The sequence below is a fragment of the Anabrus simplex genome, chromosome 11 (genome assembly GCF_040414725.1).
Source record: "Anabrus simplex isolate iqAnaSimp1 chromosome 11, ASM4041472v1, whole genome shotgun sequence".
In the NCBI taxonomy this organism is placed as follows: Eukaryota; Metazoa; Arthropoda; class Insecta; order Orthoptera; family Tettigoniidae; genus Anabrus; species Anabrus simplex.
The window spans coordinates 131,922,373-131,949,580 of record NC_090275.1 but is presented as its reverse complement, the minus strand read 5'-3'; the positions used below and the strand labels follow the sequence as shown (position 1 = coordinate 131,949,580).

Here is a 27,208-nt window from a genome sequence, read left to right as displayed (position 1 = left end):
TGTGTATGCTTTGTTGAGAGTTTTAAAAGCTATAGTGGACGTTCTTCCATTTGGAGATGAAAAGGAGATGATGGAGTTGATCATTTTGCTGCTGACTATGAAGCCTGTCCCCAAGTGAGGCACATTCTTCATCACTCTTTCACCGGGTTGCCCTTTGTAGATCCGATAACCTTGTGATTCTATCACTTCTTGATCGAGGAATCTGGTCTCTTGCACAGCTGTTATCAGGATGTTGTGTTCAGTTAAAACATCTAGCGTATGTTTTAGTTTTCCTGTCTCTAGGAGGGAGTTGATGTTGATGGTCGCCAAGAACTTAAAACGTTTCTTCGTCTCACATGAAGGTGCAAGCTCCCCAGAATCCAAAGGCTTGCTTGCCTCATCAAAACTGGGGGTGGATTTTATACCACCTGGGGTAGTTTTTCCGTTGGTCGTTTTCTCCATGTTGCGAGAGTTAAGAAAAAAGTTTAGGGTGGTTACCTGCAGGTAACAATTTGTTAACTGTCAAGGTTGTAAGCCTTGAAGCCCCCAGCACTGATTATTATTATTATTATTATTATTATTATTATTATTATTGGGTACCTTCTTTCAATGCGTTTCTAAGAAACCGTTTCCCAGTAATTGAGTTCTGTACACATAAATCGTAATGGGGATTTGTCCACAACACGGAGTGAAACACAACGCGTAATGGTCGAGGAACTAGGCTGCTGTACGTAAGCCTAATACTCAAATAACTAAAGATATCTGTGACTGGGAAGCAAGTAACAGGGTAGGAATGCCAGAACTGCCTCTAAACTGTTACAAAATTATCACTCGTAGGTTCTCTTGGTTATCTTAAAACAATTAAGTTTATTAAAATGGTCAACCTATTCAAAACAATACATTCATAAGAATGTTACTAACTTACACATGAAACTCAAATTGGGACATGTTTTGCCCTAGTTCTCATATTGAACCATCTTAACATAATAAGAGTTAAAAATACAATATGTCCGACTTATTACTGACAGGTGAGTTCTTGAGGCAGTCTTTAAAATGAATTAATTAAAATATCTGGTGTTGGGACCTATTAGGTCCTTCATTCTTATGTTTAAAATAAACTATGTACAGTCCCAGGATAAAAGTTATCTGGATGTTAATTGAAATGTTTGTTGTCTGATAACATCTAATGATAGTGTGACCTGTGTTTTTCAAGAAAGGACGAAAAAATTTGTCTTCTAAATTTGATTGTAATGTGTTTTTGTTTTTAATTCAGAGACATCACGAAGTTTCGATCTAGGAAGAATGTACAATTTTAATTTGGACTGGAAAAGAAGAATTATTGAACTAAATTGTATTGTAATTTTGAAATGTGTTTGAAAAGTTTGAAAGGGTCTTTATTTTTGAGGCAACCTATATCGCACATGCAGTTTCCGCTGATGAAAACTTTTGTGTTGCAATAGAAATGTTTGAGAACTTGTGAAAGACTTTATCATCAAAAATGTACTTCTTATTGGTCACAACAAGAACTATTTTAATTGGTTGGATTAACAACCTTGGTAATTTATGAATATTTATGTCTGAATTGTTGCGACCTTGCCGGATTGGCTTTTTGCGTGTTTCTCAATTTCTGGCCTTTGGCTCCTTGGTGGGAGCAGAGCTCTTGTCCGCGTCTTTGGTTTTTGTACGGCTTAACAGCCGGACACACTTCGGGTGTCATCCCGACAGCGGGCTCAAGCCACCTCAGGGTAAGCATGTTTTCTCATCTCGAACTTTAAGTTAATATGTAAATTATCTTTAGATCCGAAGTTTACCTTAGACCTTGGCTTTTGCCACATTTCTTGTAATGCCTTAGCTTTGCAGTTAGGCATATCCTTTTGATTTTGCAGGCAATTCCCTTTTCTTTAATTGTTTACATGTAAAACTAATTTTCCTCTGGGAATGCCTCCCGTAATTCCGTTTTGATTTAATGCATGCACGTTGGAGCTATGCGTCTTTCACTGAAGCGTTTTAGGAAAGCCAGCAACTACAAAGGCCTCTGCATAAGTTTTAAATTCTCAATTTTTTTAAAAAATTCCTTATCAATCAAATTGTAAAGTTGATTCAATTTTCTTCAATGTAACTAAAAAAAAATTACCGTCTGTAATTAGGATGCCGCCAGTTATGTTTCTTTCCTTTTTTTTTTTTTTTTTTTTTTGCTTTACGTCGCACTGACACAGATATGTCTTATGGCAACAATGGGGTAGGAAAGGCTTGGGAAGTGGAAGGAAGCAGCCGTGGCCTTAATTAAGGTACAGCCCCGGCATTTGCCTGGTGTGAAAATGGGAAACCATGGAAAACCACCTTCGGGGCTGCCGACAGTGGGGCTCGAACCCACTATCTCCCGATTACTGGATACTGGCTGCACTTAAGTGACTGCGGCTATCGAGCTTGGTTGGTTATGTTTCATCATGCACTTGTGTGAAGAGTATTGTGGTTTCAGGTTAAATACTCCTTTAAAGAAAAGTAAAGTAGAACTGAAGTGTGGCAGCACAGATTCCTGTAATGTTATTTTTGTGCATTGTGAAAGCCATGGATGTGAACCTTGTGGCTCATTTATATTATTCTTTGTTACACCTTTATTGCCAACGTTACCTTTGTTTTAATTCGCTGTTGTTCTGTTCTCATTTGTCAGTAAATGTGGACTGAAGGGTAACCGCGTTAACGTTTCTTTCCCTACAACGTCAAGTAATACTCCATCCTCTTAGGGATCCCAGCCCATTTTTCCAAATCCTTCACTAGTTGTCATGTTGGTAATCCTGTTTTTTTTAAAAATTTTATCTAGCAACGTGTGTGTCTGAAACTTGCGATGGTAATACCTGTTGTCATTTTATTCTTATTACAATTGGTGTGTTGCCTGTTTTGGGGTGACAGACAGTATTCTTGATATCGTAGTCCTAAGTTCAAGTCTTCCTTACAAAAGGCACAACTGTGAGTTATACTGTTATCTATAGTTGTCTGACGACCTATTTTACACACTGTAATGGTTTCGAGGAATAGTTAGATCAACGATAATTCCAAAGTGTCGTAGGTCGTGTTGACGTATAACTAATGTTATAGAGTTTGAACATCCCTCAAACTCTATTATATATAATTCCAAAGTGCTGGAAGCATGTCAACTGCCACAGTCCTGATGTTGGTTAAATGGGAGACTCTTGAAAAACAGCCTTTAAGGCGGAAGAATGATATCCACTGAAGAAATAAAGTTGTCTCCTTGTGTTTTATGTCACTCGTGTGGCCAGACAACTATAGATCGTTTTAAAATAAGCATGAACCAAGAGCTTGGCTACAGTATAACTCACAGTTGTGCCTCTTGTAAAGAAGACTTGAACTTAGGAGAAAAAAAAAAAAAAAAAAGGACTACAATTTTAGAAACATCAAGAGGATTTTTCCTAATATCCTTTGAACACTATCGATAGATGTTATCAGATAACAAACATTTTAATTAACATCCAGATAACATTTATCTTAAATCTCTCTATCCTGTAAATGTACATGTTCTAATGGGGTGTCCGACTCGTTGGCTGAACGGTCAGCGTACTGGCCTTCGGTTCAGAGGGTCCGAGGTTCGATTCCCGGCCGGGTCGGGCATTCTAACCTTAATTGGTTAATTCCAATGGCAAGGGGCCTGGGTGTATGTGTTGTCTTCATCATCATGACGCGCAGGACACCTACGTGTGTCAAATAGAAAGACCTGCACCCGGCAAGCCGAACCCGTTCTAGGATATCCCGGCACTAAAAGCCATACGACATTCATTCTAATGGGGTGTTTATTTTGTATCAAGTGTTAATGTATCTTTATTTGTTAAACATTGATTTATAAGATGGAGGGTACCTAACCACGCGATAATATTTTAACCCTTTCGCTTTCAAGCTCTCAGCTGATGGATGTGTGAAAACTGACAGCCATATTTAGCACACTATGCATACACTTCTTTTAAAATTGCATTGAAGGCACACCAATGAAGATATCAACATGAAAGTTTGCAAACTTATAGAATATACATCACTTAGTATCACTGCATGTAAGTCATTTCCCTAAACCAAAAGCGTTTAATGTTAAAAAAATAATAAATATAGAAGCAAAGTTATAAATTTCAGATTTTGAAAGTTTGGCAGTAATTCTAGGAAATAGTATTCACAATCGGAGTTTGTTATTCATGTCAGTAGGAAGGCTATATTATTGTTTACTATCATGATAAATATCACGATTCTATGTCCATTACATCCAAGGATAAATTAAAATGTATAAAGTGATGTAACACTGAAAAATGTCAGCCATTTTTGCATAAAACACACATTTCTTAAATCTAATATAAAAGACTCGCCAACTCTACACTTTCCGATTCGGACAGAGAAACATCACCATCACTTGAATAATTTTCAAGATATTCAGTGATATCATCGTCAGCTAAATGAACCTAAATGAACTATATCTTACACTTCACTATCACTATGCACCTAATTACCTAAGAAAACTATTTCAATAATGAACTAACAAGTAAACTAAATATATTGCCTACGATACAGCCTAATTTCGCTATATAATCACGAATGAAAACAGAAGGGAACGCAAGTTTGCCGCCAACCACAATGTAAACAAGACACGGAACTCCAGTGAGCACGTTTCAGACCTCAAGAATAACGATATATACGGTTAGCCAGCAGTTCCCGCGGAGTATAACGTGAGATAAAACTGTACTCTTCTTATCCCGTGCAAAAAAAAAAAAATTCTATTTCGCGCGTAAATAATGAAATAATTATAATAAAGGCGGGTAACGACGGATCGTTACCCTGACAGTTTTCGCAGGACCCGTGGGTACCGATAGATCGTTACCTTGAAAGCCAAAGGGTTAATACGTCTCAACACCAGATATTTTAATTAATTAATTTTGAAGATTGCTTCAAGAACTCCATTAAATAACTGTTCACCTGTCACTAATAAGACCGACATATTGTATTTTTAACTCTTATTATGTTAAGATGGTTCAATATGAGAATATCGGGATCTCAATAACATTTGATTTTGAGGATGAAAGTTAGGCTGAAGATGCCCACAACTAGGGCAAAACATGTCCCAACTTGAGTGTCATGTATAAGTTATAAAGATTCTCATGAATGTACTGTATTGAATAGGTTGACCATTTTGATAAACTTAATTGTTTTAAGATAATATACATTTTTCAATATGGACCACCTTGAAGTTCATTACATGTAGGGTTCCCTTGGTTTTATATTAGGGTCTCTGGTGGAACAGCCTACTGTGATGGAATAGGATACAGTATCATGATACGATACATAGACAATACACACCTTAACAAAATAATCACTATAAAATAATAAACAGTGTACCTTAAATCTGATAGAAAGGATTTAAAATAAGAGTTCTTTTTGATTTCCCTGAGTTGGAACTGACTGCGTAAATTGTCTTTTAATTTTCAAAGCCAGACTCAAGCACTTGCCATTAAAATTTAGATATTGTAGAGCCTGTAAAATATTAGAAGACCTTGACAAGTGCTAAAATGTAGCTATACAGATGTAATAGGAATAAAACATTTTGAGTATCACGTATCATCACAACAGATGATGATATAACTGCTACATTAAAAAGAAGAAATCAATACACTATCGAAAAAAAATGCCTAAGCTTACAGAAAATAAATGCTCTGCCAACTATATCTCCTAACACACCTCCTTACTGCTCTACAACTCTTCCTAAAATGAAATGCCTTACTGATCTCTAAGACAAACATTTAGACCACGCTATTCGAGAAAGGATTGAATCAAACATTATGGTCCGGAAAGTGATCCAGTAAATGATATGACTTTCTTTCATTTAACTACGATCTGGTTCATACTTTTTCTTCCCAATGCACAACCTTAAATAAAGTATCGGCAAAACATTTAATACATGCCGGAAAACATAGTGCAAATGGGCTCTCACTGCCACATGATGATAAACATCAACAATCCATACTTAAATATTCCCTCTTATCCAAAGTCACAACCAAATATACACTAACCCATAGAGCACGGCTGTACAACACACACCTGGACTTCGATAATGAGCTTATTACAATTTACGAACTTCATCGCGTAGATCCGTATTGATACAGTTAAACCTAAGAAACAATACTAGGTTTTGGTCCACCCAATCAATGCACATCACTTTACAAGTGAACTATTTAATTAAAAACATATTTAAAATATTAAGGAACATGTTTTGTGTCTATTTGAGACTTCATCAGCCATAAAATCATGTGGTAGATTATAAAACTCAAATCAGAAAATGAAAAAATGGAAGAACCCAATGTCTTTCCAAGGACTATTTGGGAAATGCAAAAGAGATAAATATATATGTTACAAAATGAAATTAACTTGAAATTGACAAGCCTGTCATAACGTCTCGTCTATATATTTTATATCTTTTGCATTTCCCAAATAGTCCTTAAAAAGACATTGGGTTCTTCCATTTCTTTCAGTTTCTGATTTGAGTTTTGTAATATACCACGTGATTTTATGGCTGATGAATCTCAAATAGAGACAAAACATGTCCCTAAATATTTTTATTATTTTTTTAATTAAATAGTTCACTTGTAAAGTGATGTGTATTGATTGGGTGGACCAAAACCTAGCATTATTTCTTAGTTTTAATAAGCTTATTCTCGCTGATAAAGGTAATATTCGGATTTTACAATGAATTCATTACAGCCATAGCAAATTTACACCGAGGTTTCTCATTACCTTTAGATCTGAAAAGATATTACACTTGTATAAAAGACAACACCGAAGTGAAGGAGTGCAATAAATTGTAACATTGAACAGTTATGCCATGAAAGTCTCTCTGTCTGTCGTTCCCCTCAACCTGATGGTTGGTGGGTAGCATGACTGTCCTCGTCCAACGACCTTCTATCCTGAGCCAGCTGCTTGATTAGTCGATATGGACATCGCCCTTTAATGCCATCGATGAACCCTACTCTTGGGTGTCCTCTTCTAGCCTTTCCTTCCATGAGAGTACACCCAGCAAACATTTCTTTTTAAATTACATTTTAAATATCTAATTCACATTCAATTTATGTATTGCTGTTGTGAAAACTGTTATGAATGGTGGCATTCTTAAATGGTCATGTTATTGGTCACATAAGATAACAATAAGAAAACAGAAAATTAATTATGAAGCAATAACTATACATATACTTCTCTACTAATCTGTCTCTAAATATCATCCATAATATCAGTTCGCAGAAGTGAAATGAACATTCCATAGAAACGCTATGCAATTAAATGAATCAGACGTTTTGTTTTCCACTCTATGATAAGACTAGCACCTTCTACCACTGATGGGTGCAGACAAGGCTACCATGAAGACATCTCATCTTCCCAGTTACACCTATCATCATTTTATGTAGAAATGTTCATCCTCCACACAATATCCGTTTGCCCAGCTTTCACCTTTCATCATAGCAGTAATTACAGGAATGCTACACTGGGTTACTTACAAAATGTCAACTATCCGTATGCTACATCGCGCTGTTCTGTCCGTGGCAAATTTGGAATTATTGCGTTTAGAGTAGAGACTGACTGTCTGTCTCTTCCCCCTGTCCCATTTCTCTATAAAGTGAGATGAATCTTTGTAATGAGTTTTTATGACCAAATGCCCTTCCTGATGTTACCCTCATCAGAGAAGTTAATGAGATGAAATGAATGATGTGATACAATTATGATTGCAGAAAGGTGCTGGCACATAGCCTACTCCTGTCGAGTAGCACCAAGGGGTCTGAATCACCATCAACATTCCACACGAGAGGGGTTTGGAATTGAATCCAGGCTTTTGGGACACTGTCAGATTACAAATACGCTTTCAATGGGTCACAGATTGGATATAAAAAAATCAGGAAAATATGCTAATGCTGTATGCATTGCCTTCTCAGCTCTCAAGAGAAAAGAAAATATGTTTAGTATCTTTCATCTTGGCTTCAAATACTGCTCCTTGCGTAATGAGACAGAATCAACTGGTCACCCTGTCATTTCTTACTGACTATTGTACTTCATCATAAATCTAGAACATCATCTCCTCTTCTTTAAAGGGACTGAAAGAGAGTGGATATAGTCTTGACCCCGGGGATGTCGGCCATGTCCCTCGTCTCGAGCGATGTGAGCTTTGGCAAAAAAATAAAAGAAATAAAAAGTGATACACACATACAAATACAGTGCTCAGTAAATATAAAATAACATCAATTAACAGAACCATGCAAGCGACATCTAGCATGCTGCTACATGCAGACCGAAAGCGTGTCTCCCACATCACAGACATTTGTCGTGTCTCGTTCACTTCATTTCTGTACTCATCACAGGGACTGATGTCTAATTTCCAAGTCTTCAGTGCCAGACGATTTGAATACAATTTCAGCAAATACTTATCCTTGTAAAGACTGACCTTTAAATATCCGGGGACTACAATATCAAATGACGGAACTACAGCGTGCAAAAAGGATCCAACTTCTTCCATCAAGTATGGAACATAGTACGCGCCAAGGGAGTTCCTCAGAGGGCTAAACAGGCCCTGTTTAAGACTTATCTCCTGCACATCATGACATATAGTCTGGAGAGTTGTATCAACTGCAAGCTATTGAAATGAAGTTGCTTAGATCGGCTGTACAGGAAACAAGGAAGCACAGAATTAGAAAATATCAGGTACGAAGAGACCTGCAGGTGAACCTGGTCATGGAAGAAAGGCCGAGTGTTGCAAGGCTGAAGTGGCTACGACACGTTAAGCGGATGCAGGTGACTCGAACACCTAAGAAGTATCCTGAAAAGGTCCTTCCGAGACGAAGACCAATTCGACGCCCTAGAAAAAAGTGGTTAGATCAGATAAGAGAAGACCTAGAGGAGAAACATCAGATGCCCTTTAACATCCTACCTGGCAAGTGGAAGGAACTCATGATCATGATGACTTATCTTCAACCTTCCACCATCCAATGTTCCTACCTGCAGTGTGGTATTGGGCGCTGCTCAGGTACATTCTTACATCGCTACTGTTCCCTGTATCTTGGAGCACGGTTTGAGTAAGCGTACGGATACCGTTGCCATCAATGGCAAGGCACTGCTGCTGGACAAGAAGTGATACACGTGAGAACATGAACTAACTATCTTTATCTACTTGATTCTATTTTTGTTCCAGTTTTCTTTGTAAGCTTTCTATTTTATAGCAATTTAGGTTTGTTACTTTTATCATTTTTGTAGAACTTCTTTTTCTAGGAGGAAAGCATGCCAGAGCGATATGGTCACCCGCAAGTGCAGAAGCTCCACAATCTGACAGTGCAGTCTTGAAATTAAGCCCAATTTATGTTCTGGAGAGTAATGTTTCTCTCTACTGTTGTTGATTCTGATGGACCTTAATAGTTGTTTTAGCTGTGTCTGCTAATGAGAGCTAAACAAGTACACAGTCAACCTGTGTTTTACAACCTCTATTTACATACAGGTTAATGCAAAGCAGGACATTCAAGAAACCAGACCTTTGAAGACCGAATCTCTACAATTTGAGATGTGTTAGACATGGACCAGCAGCAGTGAAATTATTTAGTCAGGCAGGAGAGAGAAAACTCAATCTGCTTTTCACATCCAGAGTAAAATGAACCCTCGGCAAGTCTGATGGAATCTTACTTTCCTTTAACATGATGATGTAAAAGTGTTTGTAGGTGCAAAGAAATATAATTATAAAAATATAATAAGCATAATGTTTGTAAAAATAAAAATAGGATCCAGTCTTTAGTTTTGAGTGACGTCTATATTTACATGGAGGGACATGATACTGGCTAGCCATCTCGGTGAGAAGCCTCCAACTGAGGAATTCTCTCTCTCACCAATTTCAAACACCAATCCTGTCAAAGAGATTGATATCACCAAAGTCAAGACTGCTTAGAAGCATGTGAAGCAAGAAAAAAGTGATTGGTCCAGACAATTTTGCAACAGAGATGTAATGTTCTGCAGCAAGCAAGTTAATTTCCGGACAAACATTGACAACAGAACATCTTCAAAGAAGAAGGGAAGTGATCTAATTACTGTCTGATCTCACTTCTGAACCCTGCAATGTAGATGTATCTGCAAGATCATGAGGATGATGAAAACCAAACTAGATTTGTGAAAAAAGACACAACTGATGCACGTCTCCTATGAGAAAGCATGTACTATGACACAGGCTCTGTTGTTGGTTGAGTAAAACTGTTTTAAGCCACCTCCAAGCTGCTCTACCAAGTTTGGCCATGTCACTACTTCTGTTTGCCTTGTGATAGATTAATTAAGGAATACTTTATAAACTATTGCACCAACTTGTCTCTACCATTAGTTAGCCCTCTCCCTAAGTTCGAACTGTTGTGCTGTCTACTAAGAAAGTACCACATCTAAGAAGTTCTATATATTTTGACAAGAGGTCTCTAATGCTACCTAGTGTAATGTTCTGTAGCTAAACTTACCAAGAATGTTTATGTTTGGAGGTTTGGTTGTTTATTTGTTATTTTGAAGTTGTCACCACTGTTTTAAGGTTTATCAACCTATCAGAATCTGCCTTTAGATTTCACTAATGAGAAAACACATTACATCATTATTTTAGAACTGTTAGCTACCCTCACAATAAATAATGTGAATTTTATCAATCTTCATCGAGACCATAAGAGTGCTATGTAATTGAGGAGGTTTCCCTCGGAAGATGCAGAGCCTGAGGTTGGTGTAAAGAGGTGGCAGAAACTTCAATCTTGCCATGTGAAGTTGGAAAGATTCCAGCGTTCCCCTTAGCGTGTAACGGTTAGGTCGATCTGCGTTAATTTAATGTACGGTTCTGGTTTGTTTTAAAACTTAAAATGTAAGATATTTAGGCAGCCTATGGATATAAGGAGGGGACTTTGTAAAACGTAAGGACGCACGAGTATGTACCCTCCTTTCCCTTCCTCACTTTGTTTTCTGGCAACTAAGTTTCAATTCTTTCTAAATTTCCTCCTTTAATTTAGTTTCTCTTAGTCACCCAGTAAGATGGATCATTCAGCCTTATGCCCTATTAGGTCTTAACCTAGGAGTGCTTGAGAGTGTTCAGTCTGTTCTCGGCTTTTTTTTTTTTTTTTTCTCTTTTCATGGCCATGTAGCGTGAACCTTCTGGGTCATTTGATCCTTACTTTGAAAGATGTTATTCTTAAACCGAAGTTAATATGGCTCCCCTATTATGAAAGTGTAGCAAGGGTAATAGCTGGTTGAGCTTTTAAAAGCACGATGTATATGCTGTTTCAAGTTTTTACAGGTGTTTGACACTAAACATTAATGTAATTTCCTGGCTATTAAAGGGCGTTTGTAATATGTAAATTGTGGTTCAGGGTTCAGGACCCTTCTGAGATAACCTTTTTCTGGAAGCTTTGGCTCCCTTTTGAACTGTGTAAATTTCTATTTTCCATCTGCAATGGGACTTTTATTGTAAAGGCTAGAGATTTCCAAAACCTTGTACATTTATAAGACCTATTGGTCTGAGATTCACTGACTGATTTGTACGAAATGGTAGCCCTTTCTCCCCTTACTGTAAATTAACTATGCTTTTAAGCTTCACTGTATTTCTTGTTAATGTTAAATCTTTGTTATTGTGGTTTCAAAAATATTATCCAATAAGAAAAACACATTATTTCAAAGATTTTGTTACCAGAACTTAAATTTTGGTTCATTCTTCCCCTCTCTGCTCTGCAGAAATTTCCATAACATCAATGATGTCCTCCTAGCTGCTGATAACAAACTTTATCTCCAATGCCAAATCCAAGAATGGAATCTCAAATGGTGCGATATGGGCTGTGATTCGATTCAAAGGAAAGTGGATATACGACATGGGACTACAAACTGAATGATGTGGCTGTCACTTGCAATGACCTGTACCATCATACGATCAGCTAGTGTCACTAAACTGCATAGTGTTAGACTTACGCATGAAAGTGCTGTGAACAGAAGAAGATGAGCTACATGTTGGCATCACTGGGCTAATATGTTATATGAGAAGAGTGTGCCATGGCCCATAACCAAATGTACTGTAGACAGCAAGGTGACGGACCCTGCCACTAGGTCGGACAAACATTGGTGAATAATAATATGTAATTAAGAGAACCAACAGAGCAACAGAACATTACCAGGATAGTACAAACATACTGACTGACATGTACTGCTGGTGTGGCTCAACTATCCAGACGAGGGAAGGAAAGCAAAAGAGTAGTTAGAGAAAACAACAGCAGGATACAGACACATTGGAAAACCTCGAATGAGTTGGACTGAACTAGAAGCAGATTCATGAACAGAAAGAATATATCCTTCGACAGACAGAAGGAAATGGTGAAGGTTCATTCTCAACTGCAACTGGAGCTGGAGAATGATGATGATTAATACATGTCCACCTGGTTGATTTACAATTTAGAAAAGCCTCACAAGATTGCAGCTGGTTGCACTAGAGATAATTGCAGACCGTGTGACTGTGGGAAAAACGCTTTCCGGTACTTCATGCTCTTCACCTACAACAGCTCTGCTGCTCTGTGATGAACAAGGGCTACAGTCTATCCATTCCTGCAACAGAATACTTACGAGCAATGGCACGTAACCGTGGAATGCTGGGCGATCCTGGGGGGCTGTTGGGACTGGAAGGATTACGGGATTTCCGGTCCAGAGCCGTGTGCTGGACCGTGATGGTGTGTCGAAAATCTGTAACAGAACACAAGCTGGAAGTTAGGACGATAAAACGATGCTGAGTTAAGGAGGGTGCCCAGTATGACCCCTTCTGAGACAACTCTAGCGGAAGAGCACGGTTAAATAGTGTAGTGGTTGAATTTAGGCTTCTTTCTTAGTAAGTTACAGCTGCAGATAGTGTGGGTGCAACTGACATAAATATACACAGAATTTGCTTAGTTTATTGAAGTGCAGATTGGACGGTGTTAAAATACCGGTTTTTTAGTTTGTAGTCAAATTACTGTTTTGTCTTTTTCCATTGTGATCTTATAAAGATTTATGTCTGAGAATTCATGGAAGTTTTCAACAATGCCATATTGTGCTGTGGCTATGTGTGAAAAAACAAAACCATTACACATTTCCAAAATACCCAGCTGTTTGTGAACTACGGATTCATGCTTGCAAACAGGGGGATGAAATTAATGTGAAACACACAACTGTGTGTAGTGACCACTTTAATGATGAAGATTGTAAGTTTGACCTGAAATTGGTACTTCTACGATTACAGTCCAAGAAGTTCCTAGTGTGGTGTCTAGTTTAAATTTAATTTCAATTTATATTTATAGATGATCACAGAAATACTCCCTCTCACCCATAAAGAAAAGACTTATTGAATTCCCACTCGAACAAAAACTACAAAAAGAAGTAAGTCTCCTGAAAAGCAATGAGTTGACTAGGCTTAGGGCTAAAACTAGATTCACTTCAGTTAGTCTTGAACACAAAAAATAAACAAACTACTATGCAACAGAACATTAAACTGAATGTTAGCAGAATTCTAGGAAAAGTGCTTAGAGAAACACAAATCAACTGCCTTGCTGGACAAAAGAGAATACAAGCAAAGAACTGACTCTTTGATCCATAGCAAAAATGTACGTATTCTTACGAAAATGTCAGGGCATTCCTTTACCAGCACTCTCAAGTTTAAGGAGATGGGTTTTAAACTCGTTTGTGTGCCGTACAGGGATTTTGGTAGACATCCTTCGTTTAATGAAAACCCAGATGATATATATATTGATTCCCATATATCATCTGATAGCCAAGCAGGCATCAATTTTTGGTAATGAGACAACGTCTCTCATAGTGCATTGGCACTGCCGGTGGGTACAATCAGCCTACGCAGTGGCCTCCACGGTATGCACTAGCCAGCATCTTGGTAGGTGTGCCCAGCCTAGCACACGGGGGTGAAACGCTGGCAACCACGAATGAGTTAGCTGGAAAATTTATAACGTCCAATAATGGACCATTTATATTGGTAATGAAAACCCAGGCAAAGAGTTTCAATACTATGGAGGTATTGTGTATACTGAGCTTCAATGAAACGGCAGCTGCTGTGACCTCATGGACTACAGCCTGATACTCTCAGACGTGTATGTTTTGTGACGTGTCACATCTGAGAAACCATTTCTTAGATGATGGTATTACACTTCCTGGAGGGAATGTATCGTGGAACAGCTCCTGTCATTGGAATGTGGTGAAATCAAACTGTGTCTTATACTTACACCTCGTCTTTTGTCTGTTTCATCATGCATGCCAACTATTCTCTAATCATGTCACACCAAACTGCTAAGTTTAGTAAATGACAGTGTCAATGTACTGAATTCAGTATGAAAATTACAGCTTTACTTCATGCCAGAAAGGCTTTGTTACAATCACTCGATCTGTGATGTGCTGTTTTACAGACTTGAAAATATAACAACTTCTGACATGCGGGTTTAATCAAGACTGTCTAGAAAAGCTTTTTTCTCATGTCACAGTAACTGGGGATACTTATGCCAAATGTTAACTGGGAAGAGAATGCGAATGCGAACGACAGAAAGCATGACCAACAAATGGTCAATAAGTTATTATGGGAAGGACAGCGAAATCAGAACCAACTAGAGGGAAAAGTATTCTAGACGTGGTGCAGATAAAACCAGATGAGCTCTGCAGGAAAACTGTCAGTATTAAAAACAAATGTGTTAGAAAGGAATGTTGTAAAAGTACGACTATTAGGCAATACCATATGGCTGATAGGAGGGGAATGGGGAAATTTTTAAAAAGCAATTATGATCAATGGAAAACGCTAAGTGAAAATGTAAACAGCCTATGGGATAGGTTTAAAGCAATTGTTGAGGAGTGTGAAAATAAATATGTACCTTTAAAAGGAGTAAGAAATAGTAAGGACCAGGCAAAGGAAGAAGGAAATGGAGATAGAGTTAGGAATGGTTGCAGCAGTAAAGAGAGATTGAAGAAGCTGATGGCAAACATAACTGGCAACAATATGAATTTTAGGGAGCAATAGAAGGACATGTTTAAGGCCGAAAATAGGTTCCAGGAAGGATACTACAGGGATCATTAATGAACAAGGGGAGTGTATATGCGAGGACTTATAGAGGGCAGAAGTACAGTTGAACCTGACTTAAATATTATTTTCAACTTGGTCCAGCCTTAAAGAAATCAGATAGTATAAAGCTCCTTTTGCAAACTTAGTAATAAATTCAAAGCATTTTCACTACAACTTTTTGCACTGATGTAACGCCTACACACATTGATTGCACCTAACACTTCACTCAGTTCAGGTGTTTCAAGATTCAAGTCGTTATCTCCATCTCCATCACTGTCACTATCGCTTGTAGCTGGTCCATCACCACCGCGTTGTTGGCATACATGAGCAATAATCTCTTCATCCGGTTGTTCTCCACATACAGCCAGATTATCATTGAAATGCACAAAAGTATCAAATTCTACACCTTCCGGTAGCGTTAGATCATTGCCAGACAAAAGTTCGTCCCCATAATCATCATTAGAGGCAGCCTCTTCTAGTAAGACACCACTTTTGCGGAAACAGTTGAAGATATGTTGGTTCCTTATTGTGGGTAAGTTGTATACCATCAATGTAGATATTTCCAGACTCCTATTGGATTGTCTGTTGTTGAGATGGGAGCAAGTCACCTCTGTTTTTGTTGCATTTTTGGTGGGTCGAACGCAATGTGCTGTGTACGGAGGAGCCAAATCAGACCAAACCACAATTACTTCTGGAGTAATTCAGGGCAGTGTGATAGGGCCCCTCCTGTACACGATTTATGCTCTCGACTTACCGGATTGTGTAAATTCGACCATGGCGCAGTATGCCGATGACACAGTCATTTACAGAGCCATGAAAAACAGTGATGATATTGTACAATTCCAATCGGATCTGGATAGTATAGCTCTGTGGTGGGAGGTAAATAGATTGTATATAAATATTAAGAAGTGTAAATATATAAGACTAAGCAGAGCTAAACAACCACTCCAGAACCAACCTACTCTATGTGGAATCCAACTGCCGACTTCTAACTCCATCAGACTGCTCGGTATTCACATTACGGACAATCTGAAATGGAATAAACACGTGGAGGAAGTGAGGTGTAAGGCATACCGGGCGCTAGGTTTCGTCCGTAGATGTCTCTCGGGAGGAAGAAGTAAAGCCCTATGAACGGCTTATATTTCCCTTGTGCGGCCCATACTAAAATGTGGTCTTCCTTCCTGGCATCCAACTACAACGGAAAATATGAGGAAACTAGAAGGTATCCAGCGACGAGCAGAACGTTTAATTAACAAACACATCCCCTTAAACACAGCCAGGTCATTGCCACCAGTGAACTCGTTATGTACACAAATAGATGTAGCCTTCCTTAGGAAATCCCTGACAGACAACACACACCTCTCCCCTTTCCACCGCCTGCAGCTTAATTACCGCTCTGTTAAAAGAGGCCAAGGAGTTACTCTTGTCCCTCCCTTCGCTAGAACAACCTCATATTTAAATGGGTTTTACTCAAGGGCTGCTCGTACGTGGAACCTTATACCATCTGAGGTAAAGCTACTTCCTCTTCCTCACTTCCTCCGCAAAGTAAAGAAAATGTATATGTAAATAGAAACCCATATGCGATGTATATAACTTGTATAAAGTAGAATTGCAAGAAGGATGGGTGCAAGTACAGGTGTATGTGGGCGAATGTGTATGCGTGCGCGTGTGTGAGTGGTTGTGAATGAGTGTGTATACAGGGGTCTGAGTGAGAGTGTAAATGGCTGGGTGTTCTTACTCTAATATTTTCAGGATAAATCAAGATAATTATTATTCTAAGGGTACAGTGTTTGTAGTGTAAATATGTAAATTTAAAATTGTATACATAAGTTTGTATGTAAATATTCAGTAGAGTTTATGTACACATGTGGAGATGGAAGCACTTCCGTGTAATAATAATAATAATAATAATAATAATAATAATAATAATAATAATAATAATAATAATAATAATAATAATAATAATAACCCTCCATTTACAAAAATACTCTGCAAGCACAGACAAATCAGATGTTAGAGTTTCTCCCAAGGGTTCAAAGCAAGTGTGCCTAGTTGCAATGGCCCAATCATCAGCATATCCAAATTTTTTGCTGACAGTTTCTGGCATATCAGCAATGTAAAGGCTAAAGGGCAGTGGGGCTAGAACAGAACCGTGGGGGAGGCCATTTTGGAGGAATTTCTGGCTACTGGTTTTGTTTCCCATAATGACCTGAAATCCTCTGTTTCCAATTATGTTATCAATAAGCTTTGTAACTTGTTGGCATGGAATAATCTTCATCAGCCTGTAGAGTAGGCCTTGCCGCCAGACAATATCATAGGCTGCTGACAAATCAATGAAAGCCACAGATGTTTTCATCTTCTTCTGAAAACCTACTTCAATATGTGACACGAGTGCTAACTTGATCTGTGCAACTTCGGTTGGGACGAAAGCCAGCTTGTTCTACAGGAATCAATGAAAGTATTGTTTGGCCAATCCTATTAATCAATACTCGTTCCAAGCAATGCAATGGGATGGTAGCTTTGCACATGATCTGTACGTTTTCCTGGTTTAAGGAAAGCATTTATCTTAGCACGTTTAAGCTCTTGAGGTATGTTTCCTGTTTTTAGCATCGAGGTGAAGAATGTCCTCATATATTTTCCAGATTTGATGAGAAACTCGGGGAGTATGCCATGTTTTATATCTGTTATTGCTGCTGCAACCTCTTTCGGGGTGATGTCGTAGAGCCGGCTGTAGCTTTTAGTGTTTTGAGTTCCTGTTTAATATTGCTTGTAGTCGCATGATGAAGTTAGCCAAGCAGGTCGCTTCGCGGCTTTGCGAGGTGGTGTTGCTAAATCTGCACGTGACTTAAGAAGACCAATCAAAGAAACAATTTGTCAGGAGAGAACACGGACCTCGTGCTGTAGTAAGTACGCTATGGTGCCACAGTGGTGGTGGTGATTATTGTTTTAAGTGGAAGTACAACTATGCAACCATCCTCTATATAACACTAATCAGAGAGAAAAATGGAAGGGGTCCGACACTTCGAAAAGTGAAGGTATCGGCCAAAGGAAGACAAGGGCCACGAAGGGCGTGAAAATGAAAGACTTCCTAGCCCTCGCAAACCTAACAGTGTCAGGGTCTGAAAAGAACAGAATTGACCAAGGGACGTCGGATAGGATAGATGAAAGTGAGGAGCCTGGCACAAGTAAGTGGAAGTAATTCCAGGACTCGGTTAAGGGCCCCATGCTCGCCAATCCACGCTCCAAAGTTCAGAGCCCGTAGGGCCCTTTTAGTCTCCTCTTACGTCAGGCAGGGGATACCGTGGGTGTTATTCTACCGCCCCCACCCACAGGAGGTTACAGTGCCACAGTCTGTAACCTGCAGTGCGTTAGTGTTTGATGCCGATTTCTCATCATCGGTAGCTGCTGGGAATTGGTCAGTTACGGAGATCTGGCATTGCAACACAAGTTTATTCAGTAGCAATGGATCGAAATCTTTCTCTGTAAATCCTTGATGCCTCTGCTCCATTTTGCTGAGCAGCACCACAAGCTAAATGCAGGCAATGTCTACGCATGCCTAGCAGCTCCCGATGCCAAGAAATCAGCAGGAAAGACAAACACAAACAATCCCGTCAACTTGGAGGTCCGTGTTCAAATCCCCTCCCTGGTGAAGTTTTCTTCCATTGGTGTTCTGAAGCAGCGTGCAGATTTAGCAAAACCACCTCGCAAAGCCGCAAAGCAATCTGACTGACATGAGCAGCCGATAAAACACGCTTCACGCTCGTATACCCCGCTACGGTACAGCCAGCGTCTCTGAGGCGATGTTGTACGAGATGACATCGAGTAGCATCTGACCCCAGGTTACTTGCCGGCAGTAGGAGTGATGACCCCATCGTAATATGGCATTTTAAATCAGCCTCGTAAAAGCTAGGCTGTTTCCTGGAAGCGATGCACGGTTCTTATGCTGAGCGAACTGTGACAAGTACAGACACCTTGTGTAGGAGGCTTTCAGTGACTGATTTCATGGAGAAGGAGAACATAGCCAGTGAAGAACGGTGGAGAAGCTGAGGAAGGGATACGCTCTACTGGAGTGGAGAAATAACCTGCAAGATCTTTAAATGAGTGTGTAGATAAAGTGGACTACATAACTGGTAGAATAAGAGCAGAGAAAGGAGTGTATGCACCCCAGTCTGAAGACAATGGGGAAGTAACTAACATGGGATACTTAAATGCAATGGTGGCATGCGACAGAAAAGGAATGAAAGAAGTAACTGGACAGTTTGGATATAGAAAGAGGAATGAAGAGGAAGAGAAACTGGTGGATTTTGTGAGAGAAATGGAGTGCAAGGAAGAAGAATAGTAGAAAGAAGGAAAAACAGAAGGACAAAGACAGTAATTTATTGCTTCTTGGTGGAAAGAACAAATAATAGATGGTTGTTAGAAGTAACATCCTTGTCGGAAGTAGCCTTTGATAGACAGCATGAAGTATTTTAGCAAAAAAGTAAGTAGGAAAAAAAATTGAAAATGAAAGAAATAAGAGAATGGAAGTTAACAGATATGGAAGTAAAAGAAAAATTCCAATATCAACAGAAACAACACATACCAAGAACTGAGGTGGAGAGTGTAGAAGTGGAATGGGAGATACTCGAGGAGACATTTTGTAAGCTGTGTAGCGAGTGCTCGCGGTGGAACAGCTGAAAGAGAACCCTCCGCCGAGTAGAAAGAGAAGGTAAAGGAAGCAGTGAAAAATAAGAAAGCATGGCAAATATGGAATAGGGATAAAACAGAAGAAAGTAGAAGAAGAAAGAATCAGGAAATGAAAATAAGGTGCAAGAAAATAGTAAATGAAGAAAAGGTGGGGAAGGATTCACACGAGATTTGGACATGTAACAAGGAGTCTACACAAAGCAAAGCGAACAGAACCAGAGGAGATTATGGAGAAGATAGAAGGATTACTCCTGAATGTGAGGGAGTCCGAGAGTGACATCGCAATGGAAGTTGTCATTGGTCTACAATGGCTGAAATCCGTACTAAATGACTGGAGTAAAGGAATAACAATACCTATATTTAAGGGGGACAAGAAGATAAGTGATAATTTTTGAGGATTCACACTCATATCTGACGTAGATAAAACATTCAAAGGTACTAGAAAAGACGTGAAAGAGCTGGGCTCATCTTCAGTATGAGAATATAGAGATATGGTAATGACATTCCTTGATTTAGAAAAGGCTTATGATAGTGTTCCCAGAGCAAAGGCATGGAAAGTAATACAATGGAAAACAAATAATAGAAACAGTGTCCAGACATGTGGGGAGGACAGAATAAAACTCTGTAATTGTACAAAATCTGAACCCCAAGTCAAGTCAGTTTTTGTATTAACGCCAAATTATAGGTTAGGTATTCATTTTGTATTGTCACTATCAGGACAAGTTTGGCTAGCCAGCTGCAAGCAGAAATACTCTGTGTAATTGTTCATGTATGGACATTGTAAGAACTCTGTATTAAACTAGTGGCAATCTGTATCTGAAAGCAGGAAATCTTTTTAAAAACAAGGAAACTAAATATAGAGGGAGTTGTGCCAACGGTGTGCCACATGTGATAGATACAGAAGATTGGGATTAGCTACTACAGAGAAAATCATGTGACTTGTAGAAGCCTATTTTATGGCTGGTTTGTTGGAAGAGAGGTCTTGTTGGTGTTGAGTAGTGGAAGTACTGAGATCGGGTGGTTGTCCTGCTTGAAGTGTGCGTTGTTTAGCCATATTGTATGCTAAATCGGTCTCGTCTATGGATGTCCAGTTGGGACGCACTGCAGGGTTAGAGATCGTTATATGATATCTACACTAAATATTATATACCCTATGAAGTGCAATGCCAATGCACTTGGCGGAATACGCGACTATGATTTCAATATGAAAAAAGAAACTAAGAACTTGTCACCTAAGTTATTGGACAGTATGACCGAGGCATGGTGGCATTTAACATCAACCTCTAACTATAATCAATCAACCACTACAGATCAATTCAATATGGTGTAATGAGTTATACTGCATAGGTTTGTGACCCCATTATTCAGACTAGCCACATTACATACAAATTCAAGTAAAGGTTTTGTGTGTGTATATATATATATACATACAAACAATGTATTTGGCGTGTGGCAAAGGATGGAGAAAGTCCAAATACAGTGATGATAGAAATGGTCGTCGTACCAGCTAATTTATTAAGAAGAGATAAACAGTGTATGTCTGATGTAATTTATGTTTTATATTATTGAGGAGGTTAAGCTTATAAGTATATTTATGTATTTTAATCGACAATTTTTTATTAAATACTTCATATTTAGTCCATATTGAAAGGAGACTAACATACAATAAAGGAGAGTACAAATGATCCACCTTATATCAATACAAAATATGTTGCTACTACAAGATCACAACATACTAATAAAATGTGATTAATTGAAAGAACCTTACTTGTTGTCCTCATTTCAGGCTTTAATAGTCTCAATCTTCCCAAAAACAGTTTGTTCTTTCAGATTTTACATAACACATTATCGCCCTATCCTTCCCTACCACGCCCCTCTTCCCCTCCCTCCTGATCCACCTCTCTCCCTCCCTTAACAATGTGCTATGCTCCAGCCTTCAGTTCCTCTCCGTACAAACAGGCCCATCAAGGCGAGTCCCTTACTTTAACATTTTTTAATTGAATGCCCCCTTTTCCATCAACTTATTTTAATTGACAATTTTTTCTTTCTCACACTTCAGGTCGCGCATTGGATCGAGAACTTTCTGGTTTCACAATACTTCTGTCAATGCCGTTAACACGATCCACTTCCTTAACTGCTTTATAACTTTATGTTTTCCTTATGAAAACTGATGATACAGGCCACTAACAAGTTACACATTATCGATGATGATGATGATGATGATATTTGCTTTACGTCCCACTAACTTCTTTTACGGTGCCGCGGGAGTTCTTTTACGTGCCAGTAAATCTACCGACACGAGGCTGACACCACCGGACTGAGCCACATTCACGCCACGCTCAAGACTTTACACAGTGACAAAGACTTTTTAAACCATTTGTTAATATTTTGACACTTCTGTTTTATTATTCGACCATCAAGTCCCTAACTTGTAAATTTTGTAAGAATGACTTTTACGTACCATCACGTTGTATATTAATGTTATTTTATTACTAATAGTCTATATTTGTATTGTATTATACATATATCTTTGTTCATTTGACCTATTGTGGCTGATGATGGTGTCCAAGGACATCGAAACCGGTACCTAATAAAAATGTTGTGATCTTGTATTAGCAACATATTTTGTGGATCATTTGTACTCTCCTTTCTTGTATGTTTCCAGAATGTCCTAATCCCTTTACTTTCAGTTCAACAAGTCATCAGGTTAGGAAAGCAAGTTGGGATATCGTCAGCCTATGACCCCACCCTGTCCGGCTCCACGGCTAAATGGTTAGCGTACTGGCCTTTGGTCATACGGGTCCCGGATTCGATTCCCGGCAAGGTCGGGAATTTTAACCATCATTGGTTAATTTCGCTGGCACGGGGGCTGGGTGTATGTGTCGTCCTCCTCATCATTTCATCCTCATCACGACGCGCAGGTCGCCTACGGGCATCACATAAAAAGACCTGAACCTGGCGAGCCGAACATGTCCTCGAACACTCCCGGCACTAAAAGCCATACACCATTGCATTGCATTACTCCACCCTGGAGGATAATTTATTCTCATACTGAATCATCAAGTACACTGGCACCCAATCAGTTTTCTTTTGTCAGCTTTGTTCCAGAACAGTGAATTAAATGTAAATGTATTGGGAGTCCAGAAATCTGTAGATGCTACTTGGATGCTACAGCAGTTTCATTTACATAATGATAATAATTATAATGGATGTATGAGCATTACCATGTGTAGTGCAAGCTTATAGTCTTCGGTAGCTGGTGATCATGTTGTGGAGCTTGTGTGTGCTTGGTACAGTGCAAACCAATGTACAAAATTTTTTGCAACAGTGTCCAGACACGTGGGAAGGACAGAGTGGATTTGGAATGAAACTCAGCAACACAGAGAGCTGGACACCGGCAAAAGGACAGGAGAATAAAATCCAGAAGAGTGAAATTAAATTTTTTATATGATAAGAAAGAAAAAAAAGGACAGAGTAAGGAATGAGGACATCAGGAAGGAAACTGAAGTGGAGAAGCTTTACAACAGAATGGAGAGCGATAAACTTATGATCTGGACATGTTAGGAGGATGACAAAGCAGACAATGGTGGCTGAAAACAATTGAGAATAGCATAATTAGAAGAAACCTAGATTGGAACACAGTTAAGAAGGAACACTGGTGAAAGATAGAAAGATGCCATAAATACCCGAACAGGCCAGGAGTTGGATGAGAGAAATGGATGATGGGGATGATGATATTCCAGGTGGTTTACCAGCCCATTGCAATTTAGTTTTATGCATCCTGCCGCTTTTACTACAATTCCGAAATACATCGGTCCCTCTACCTAAACCAGGGTAATATAACGAGATATGTGGTTACAGGCTAGAAGACAGCACAGATCGTGAGCGCCACTATTAATTCAATATGGGTACCTAGAATGAACCCGTAAAACAAACACAGATAAAAAGAACATGTACTTTACAACAGGAGCAGGTACTGTATAGGCTGGCAACTGCGTGCTGCAAGTCAAGCCTCACAGTAGCTCACATGGCAAGGCGCGATGGGATATGTGACAGTGGACAGGGCTCAAAGGTTTGAATCCAACACAAGTACTACTTTTTTTTTTTTTTAAACAGCCAGTTGCCTGGGATGTGGCAAGGTGGCATACTTAATAGTTTACACAGACTGATTTGTTTATTTGGCCCTGACAATGGCCGTTCGTATGGTGGCATCTGGAATGGAGAGGTTAGGAAACATGCGACAGGATTTCAGTTATCGACAGCACCTGCTCGAGATGATGATGTCCGTGGTCGGTACAGAGCTGCACGCCTGGCACATTGCAGCATGCCAGGACTGGCTGGCTCCTGTGCATGGCCCCACAGAAAACAATCCGGGGGTGTAAGATCGTGCAATGTGACAGGACAGGGGGATACGTCCTCCTCTTCCTATCCATTTATCAGTATACGTCGCATGGACAACCACCGCCACATGTGCTGGAGATCCGTCAAGTTGAAACCAAATCCTGCAGCGGTCAAAGAGTGGCACATGTTCCAAGAATGGTGGGAGTTCATCTTGGAGAAACTGCAAACAGCATTCTCCCGTCAGATGGAGGGGGACCAACGAGGTGATCAACTACGTGTAAAGCTGCCTGTCACACCCAGTGGGGATTATTCATACTCCAGTAATGCATTAACAGTTCTACTGTTATGGAACTGTATATCATTCGTAAATAAGACAGTCGCTAGAAAAGCAGGATCAGTTTCCACGTGCTGTAGGATCCATTGACAGAACGCCAGCCGGGCTTCAAAATCATGACCATGGAGCTTTTGGTGTACGCAATAACCGCATAACAGACACCCGGCTAATGTTTTCCTCACGTGCAATGGCCCGTGTGCTGGTATGAGAGATGGCGTGGAGACTAATAAGCCTGAGTGGAGCTTAAGATCATAACACTGAAGTTGGAATTCAAGATAACAAACAATTATTTATAGGAAGAAAAATTACAGATTGGAATAATTTATGAAGGGAAATGTTCCACAAATTTGGAAAAAGGATTCAGACTGGGTTGCATCACATCCCCAAAGTTATTTAACTTTTATGGCGAATATGTGATAAGGAAACCCCTCAACAGTTATACTCTAGGTATCTCGACTGGTGATCGCTGATGACATCAGTCTTGTAGCTAGTAACGAACAAGAACTGGTAGAGATTTTAGAAAGAGAGAAAAAATATGTTTACAGTATGGATTAAAGATCAATCACGTGAAAGCAGAACAGAACTAGATATGTATGTCAATCGCTCATCAGCAGTACAGGGAATTGTGAGAGAAGAACATAAAGCGGAGGATCTTTGCCAAGAAACAGAACAGTAAAGTAAAGTGTTCTCAACGTTGCATTTAGGATGTGAAACATGGACTTGCGAAGTGTCAGATCCGAAACACATATATCAGTTGGTATGTGTGGCTGGCATTTCTGGGACTGAAAGAGAACAAATACCTAAATCATAGAAGAGCCGAACATCGCCCAACCTTTGTAATTCCGCATATACCTGAGGTTCTTTGTTCTGTGGAGTGAATCCTGAACGACCATCTTACAAGGAAAAATAGAAAGAAGGCCATTATAGATGTGGACTGATCAGGTTTAACAATTAGCAATTTGAGCTGAAGATCGGCAAGGGTTGTGTAGATTTGACAGGATTGCAATAAGAAACTCGATCACAAAACTAAGAAATGAGAAACACATGATGATGACAAACTAGTTAGAAGAACCAGGTGCAGAGGAGGAACTCAAAAAAGGATGAGAATGAAAATAAAAATGAATCCATCCTTTTTTTGTTCCTCACCAGATGGGAAGCTAATGTTCTGGCCTGGCTCTTTCTTGAGCAGCTTGAGGCGACTCCTCTTGAACTTGCCCTTGCGTTTCTTGGGAGTGGGCGTGGCGGACTGTTGCTGGATGATCATGATGTGCAGCTCTCGCTCCAGCAGGTCGATCTCCCGGGCCTCCAGCTCCTGTTCCCTCTGTCGCAGGTTCTCCTCCACCAACTTCTGCTGCAGCTGCGCCTTGGTCAGTTCTTCCTCTCGACATCGCAGCTCCTGTAATTGTAGCATGTGCACGTTAGAGCAGAGCAGAGTGACTACATTTCCCACAGAGATGTAGGACCACTTTAAAAACCCCTACTGCATAGTTGAGGTTCACCTAGAGCCCTCTGTGAACTGGTCAACACCGTGGTCTTACTGTCAGTAACATGAAGGAGCAGGGTGTAACTTATATCAACAGTATGGAATGTCTTCCTCTTGCATACAAACAGTAAACAATCAGACAGACTACATTTTTTGTTTCTGCAATCAAGCTTTCAACAGGTCTCCAAGAGTACAACAATACAACAGATCAGATCATGCTCATTCTCACAACTCTGCTCAGGTTAACATCACTTGATACCAATGTCAGATTCTTACATATTAATGACATGAACATCATACCCAAAAATAGACATGTAAAGGTGAGATAGCCACATCAATTAGGTATCAAGATTTTTGTAGGCAACAGACTTAGAGGATCACTATTGTATTCTTTGAAAAAACACAAGCAACCTTGCAGTTTTATATGGCTGTTGCTAAGGTATCTAAAGTACATGCAGGGTTCTAAGAACTGTAAATACATTGGATAACATTCTACCAATGAGACTACCGATCATTACGTCTGTCTATGGCCTACTCAATACTCTGACCAGGTCTCATTGACAACATGAAGGTGTTCTCTGAGATAAAACGTGGAACAATTTGCTCACAAATAGGAATCACATCTATAGTTCAGAGAGAACCTGAGCAGACTCTTGTATAGAGGAATCCATGTTAGATCTCTTTCTTAGATAGGGATGGGATAAATGGTTACTTTCCAATATCATGTCCCTGTGTATCCGTTACACTGTAGTATTAGGTTATAGTATTATGATATAAAAGTAACATAATACAAGTTGCAGGTCAACTTTTGGAAGGAACGTCCCTAACCGCACCTTAGTAAGTACTATCTTCATCTGGCTTTCTTCTCTCCCACTGTCCCTTTCACCAGCGCGTCACTCACATTCTTAACTATTCCTAGATTGCAATGATCCATTTACATTCCGAAACCAACACTCTGTAACCTTCATGTATGAAAAGCGCCTGGACTGCTATGATGTCCAAGGATCTGTAGTTAAACAGACACTAGGATCAGACTTTATAAATTATGTTGATGAACGAGTGCCATATACACTTCAAATGTCGCCGGAATGGGTCATGAGGTAATAGCCCTATCAGGCAAGACATAAGCAGAGTTTAATCCAGTACTTTTTTGTTGCTTGTTTTTTTACGTTGCACCGACACAGACTGATCTTACAGTGACGACGCGACAGAACTAGGATGAAAGCAACCGTGGCCTTAACTGAGGAACAGTCCCAGCATTTGCTTGATGTGAAAATGGGGAAACCCT

The 27,208-nt window shown here is 39.5% G+C and overlaps 1 protein-coding gene across 1 annotated transcript in view; it reads right to left on the bottom strand.

Annotated features, from left to right (window-relative positions):
• Positions 1 to 27,208, bottom strand: part of LOC136883317 (mitogen-activated protein kinase kinase kinase 11) — a 554,016-nt gene that overhangs the window by 83,259 nt on the left and 443,549 nt on the right. Inside the window, exons 5-6 of the mRNA XM_067155556.2 lie at positions 25,584 to 25,833; positions 12,613 to 12,729 (exon numbers count right to left, since the gene is read on the bottom strand). Coding sequence (XP_067011657.1) covers positions 12,613 to 12,729; positions 25,584 to 25,833 — 367 coding nt within the window. The remainder of the gene's footprint in view (positions 1 to 12,612; positions 12,730 to 25,583; positions 25,834 to 27,208) is intronic.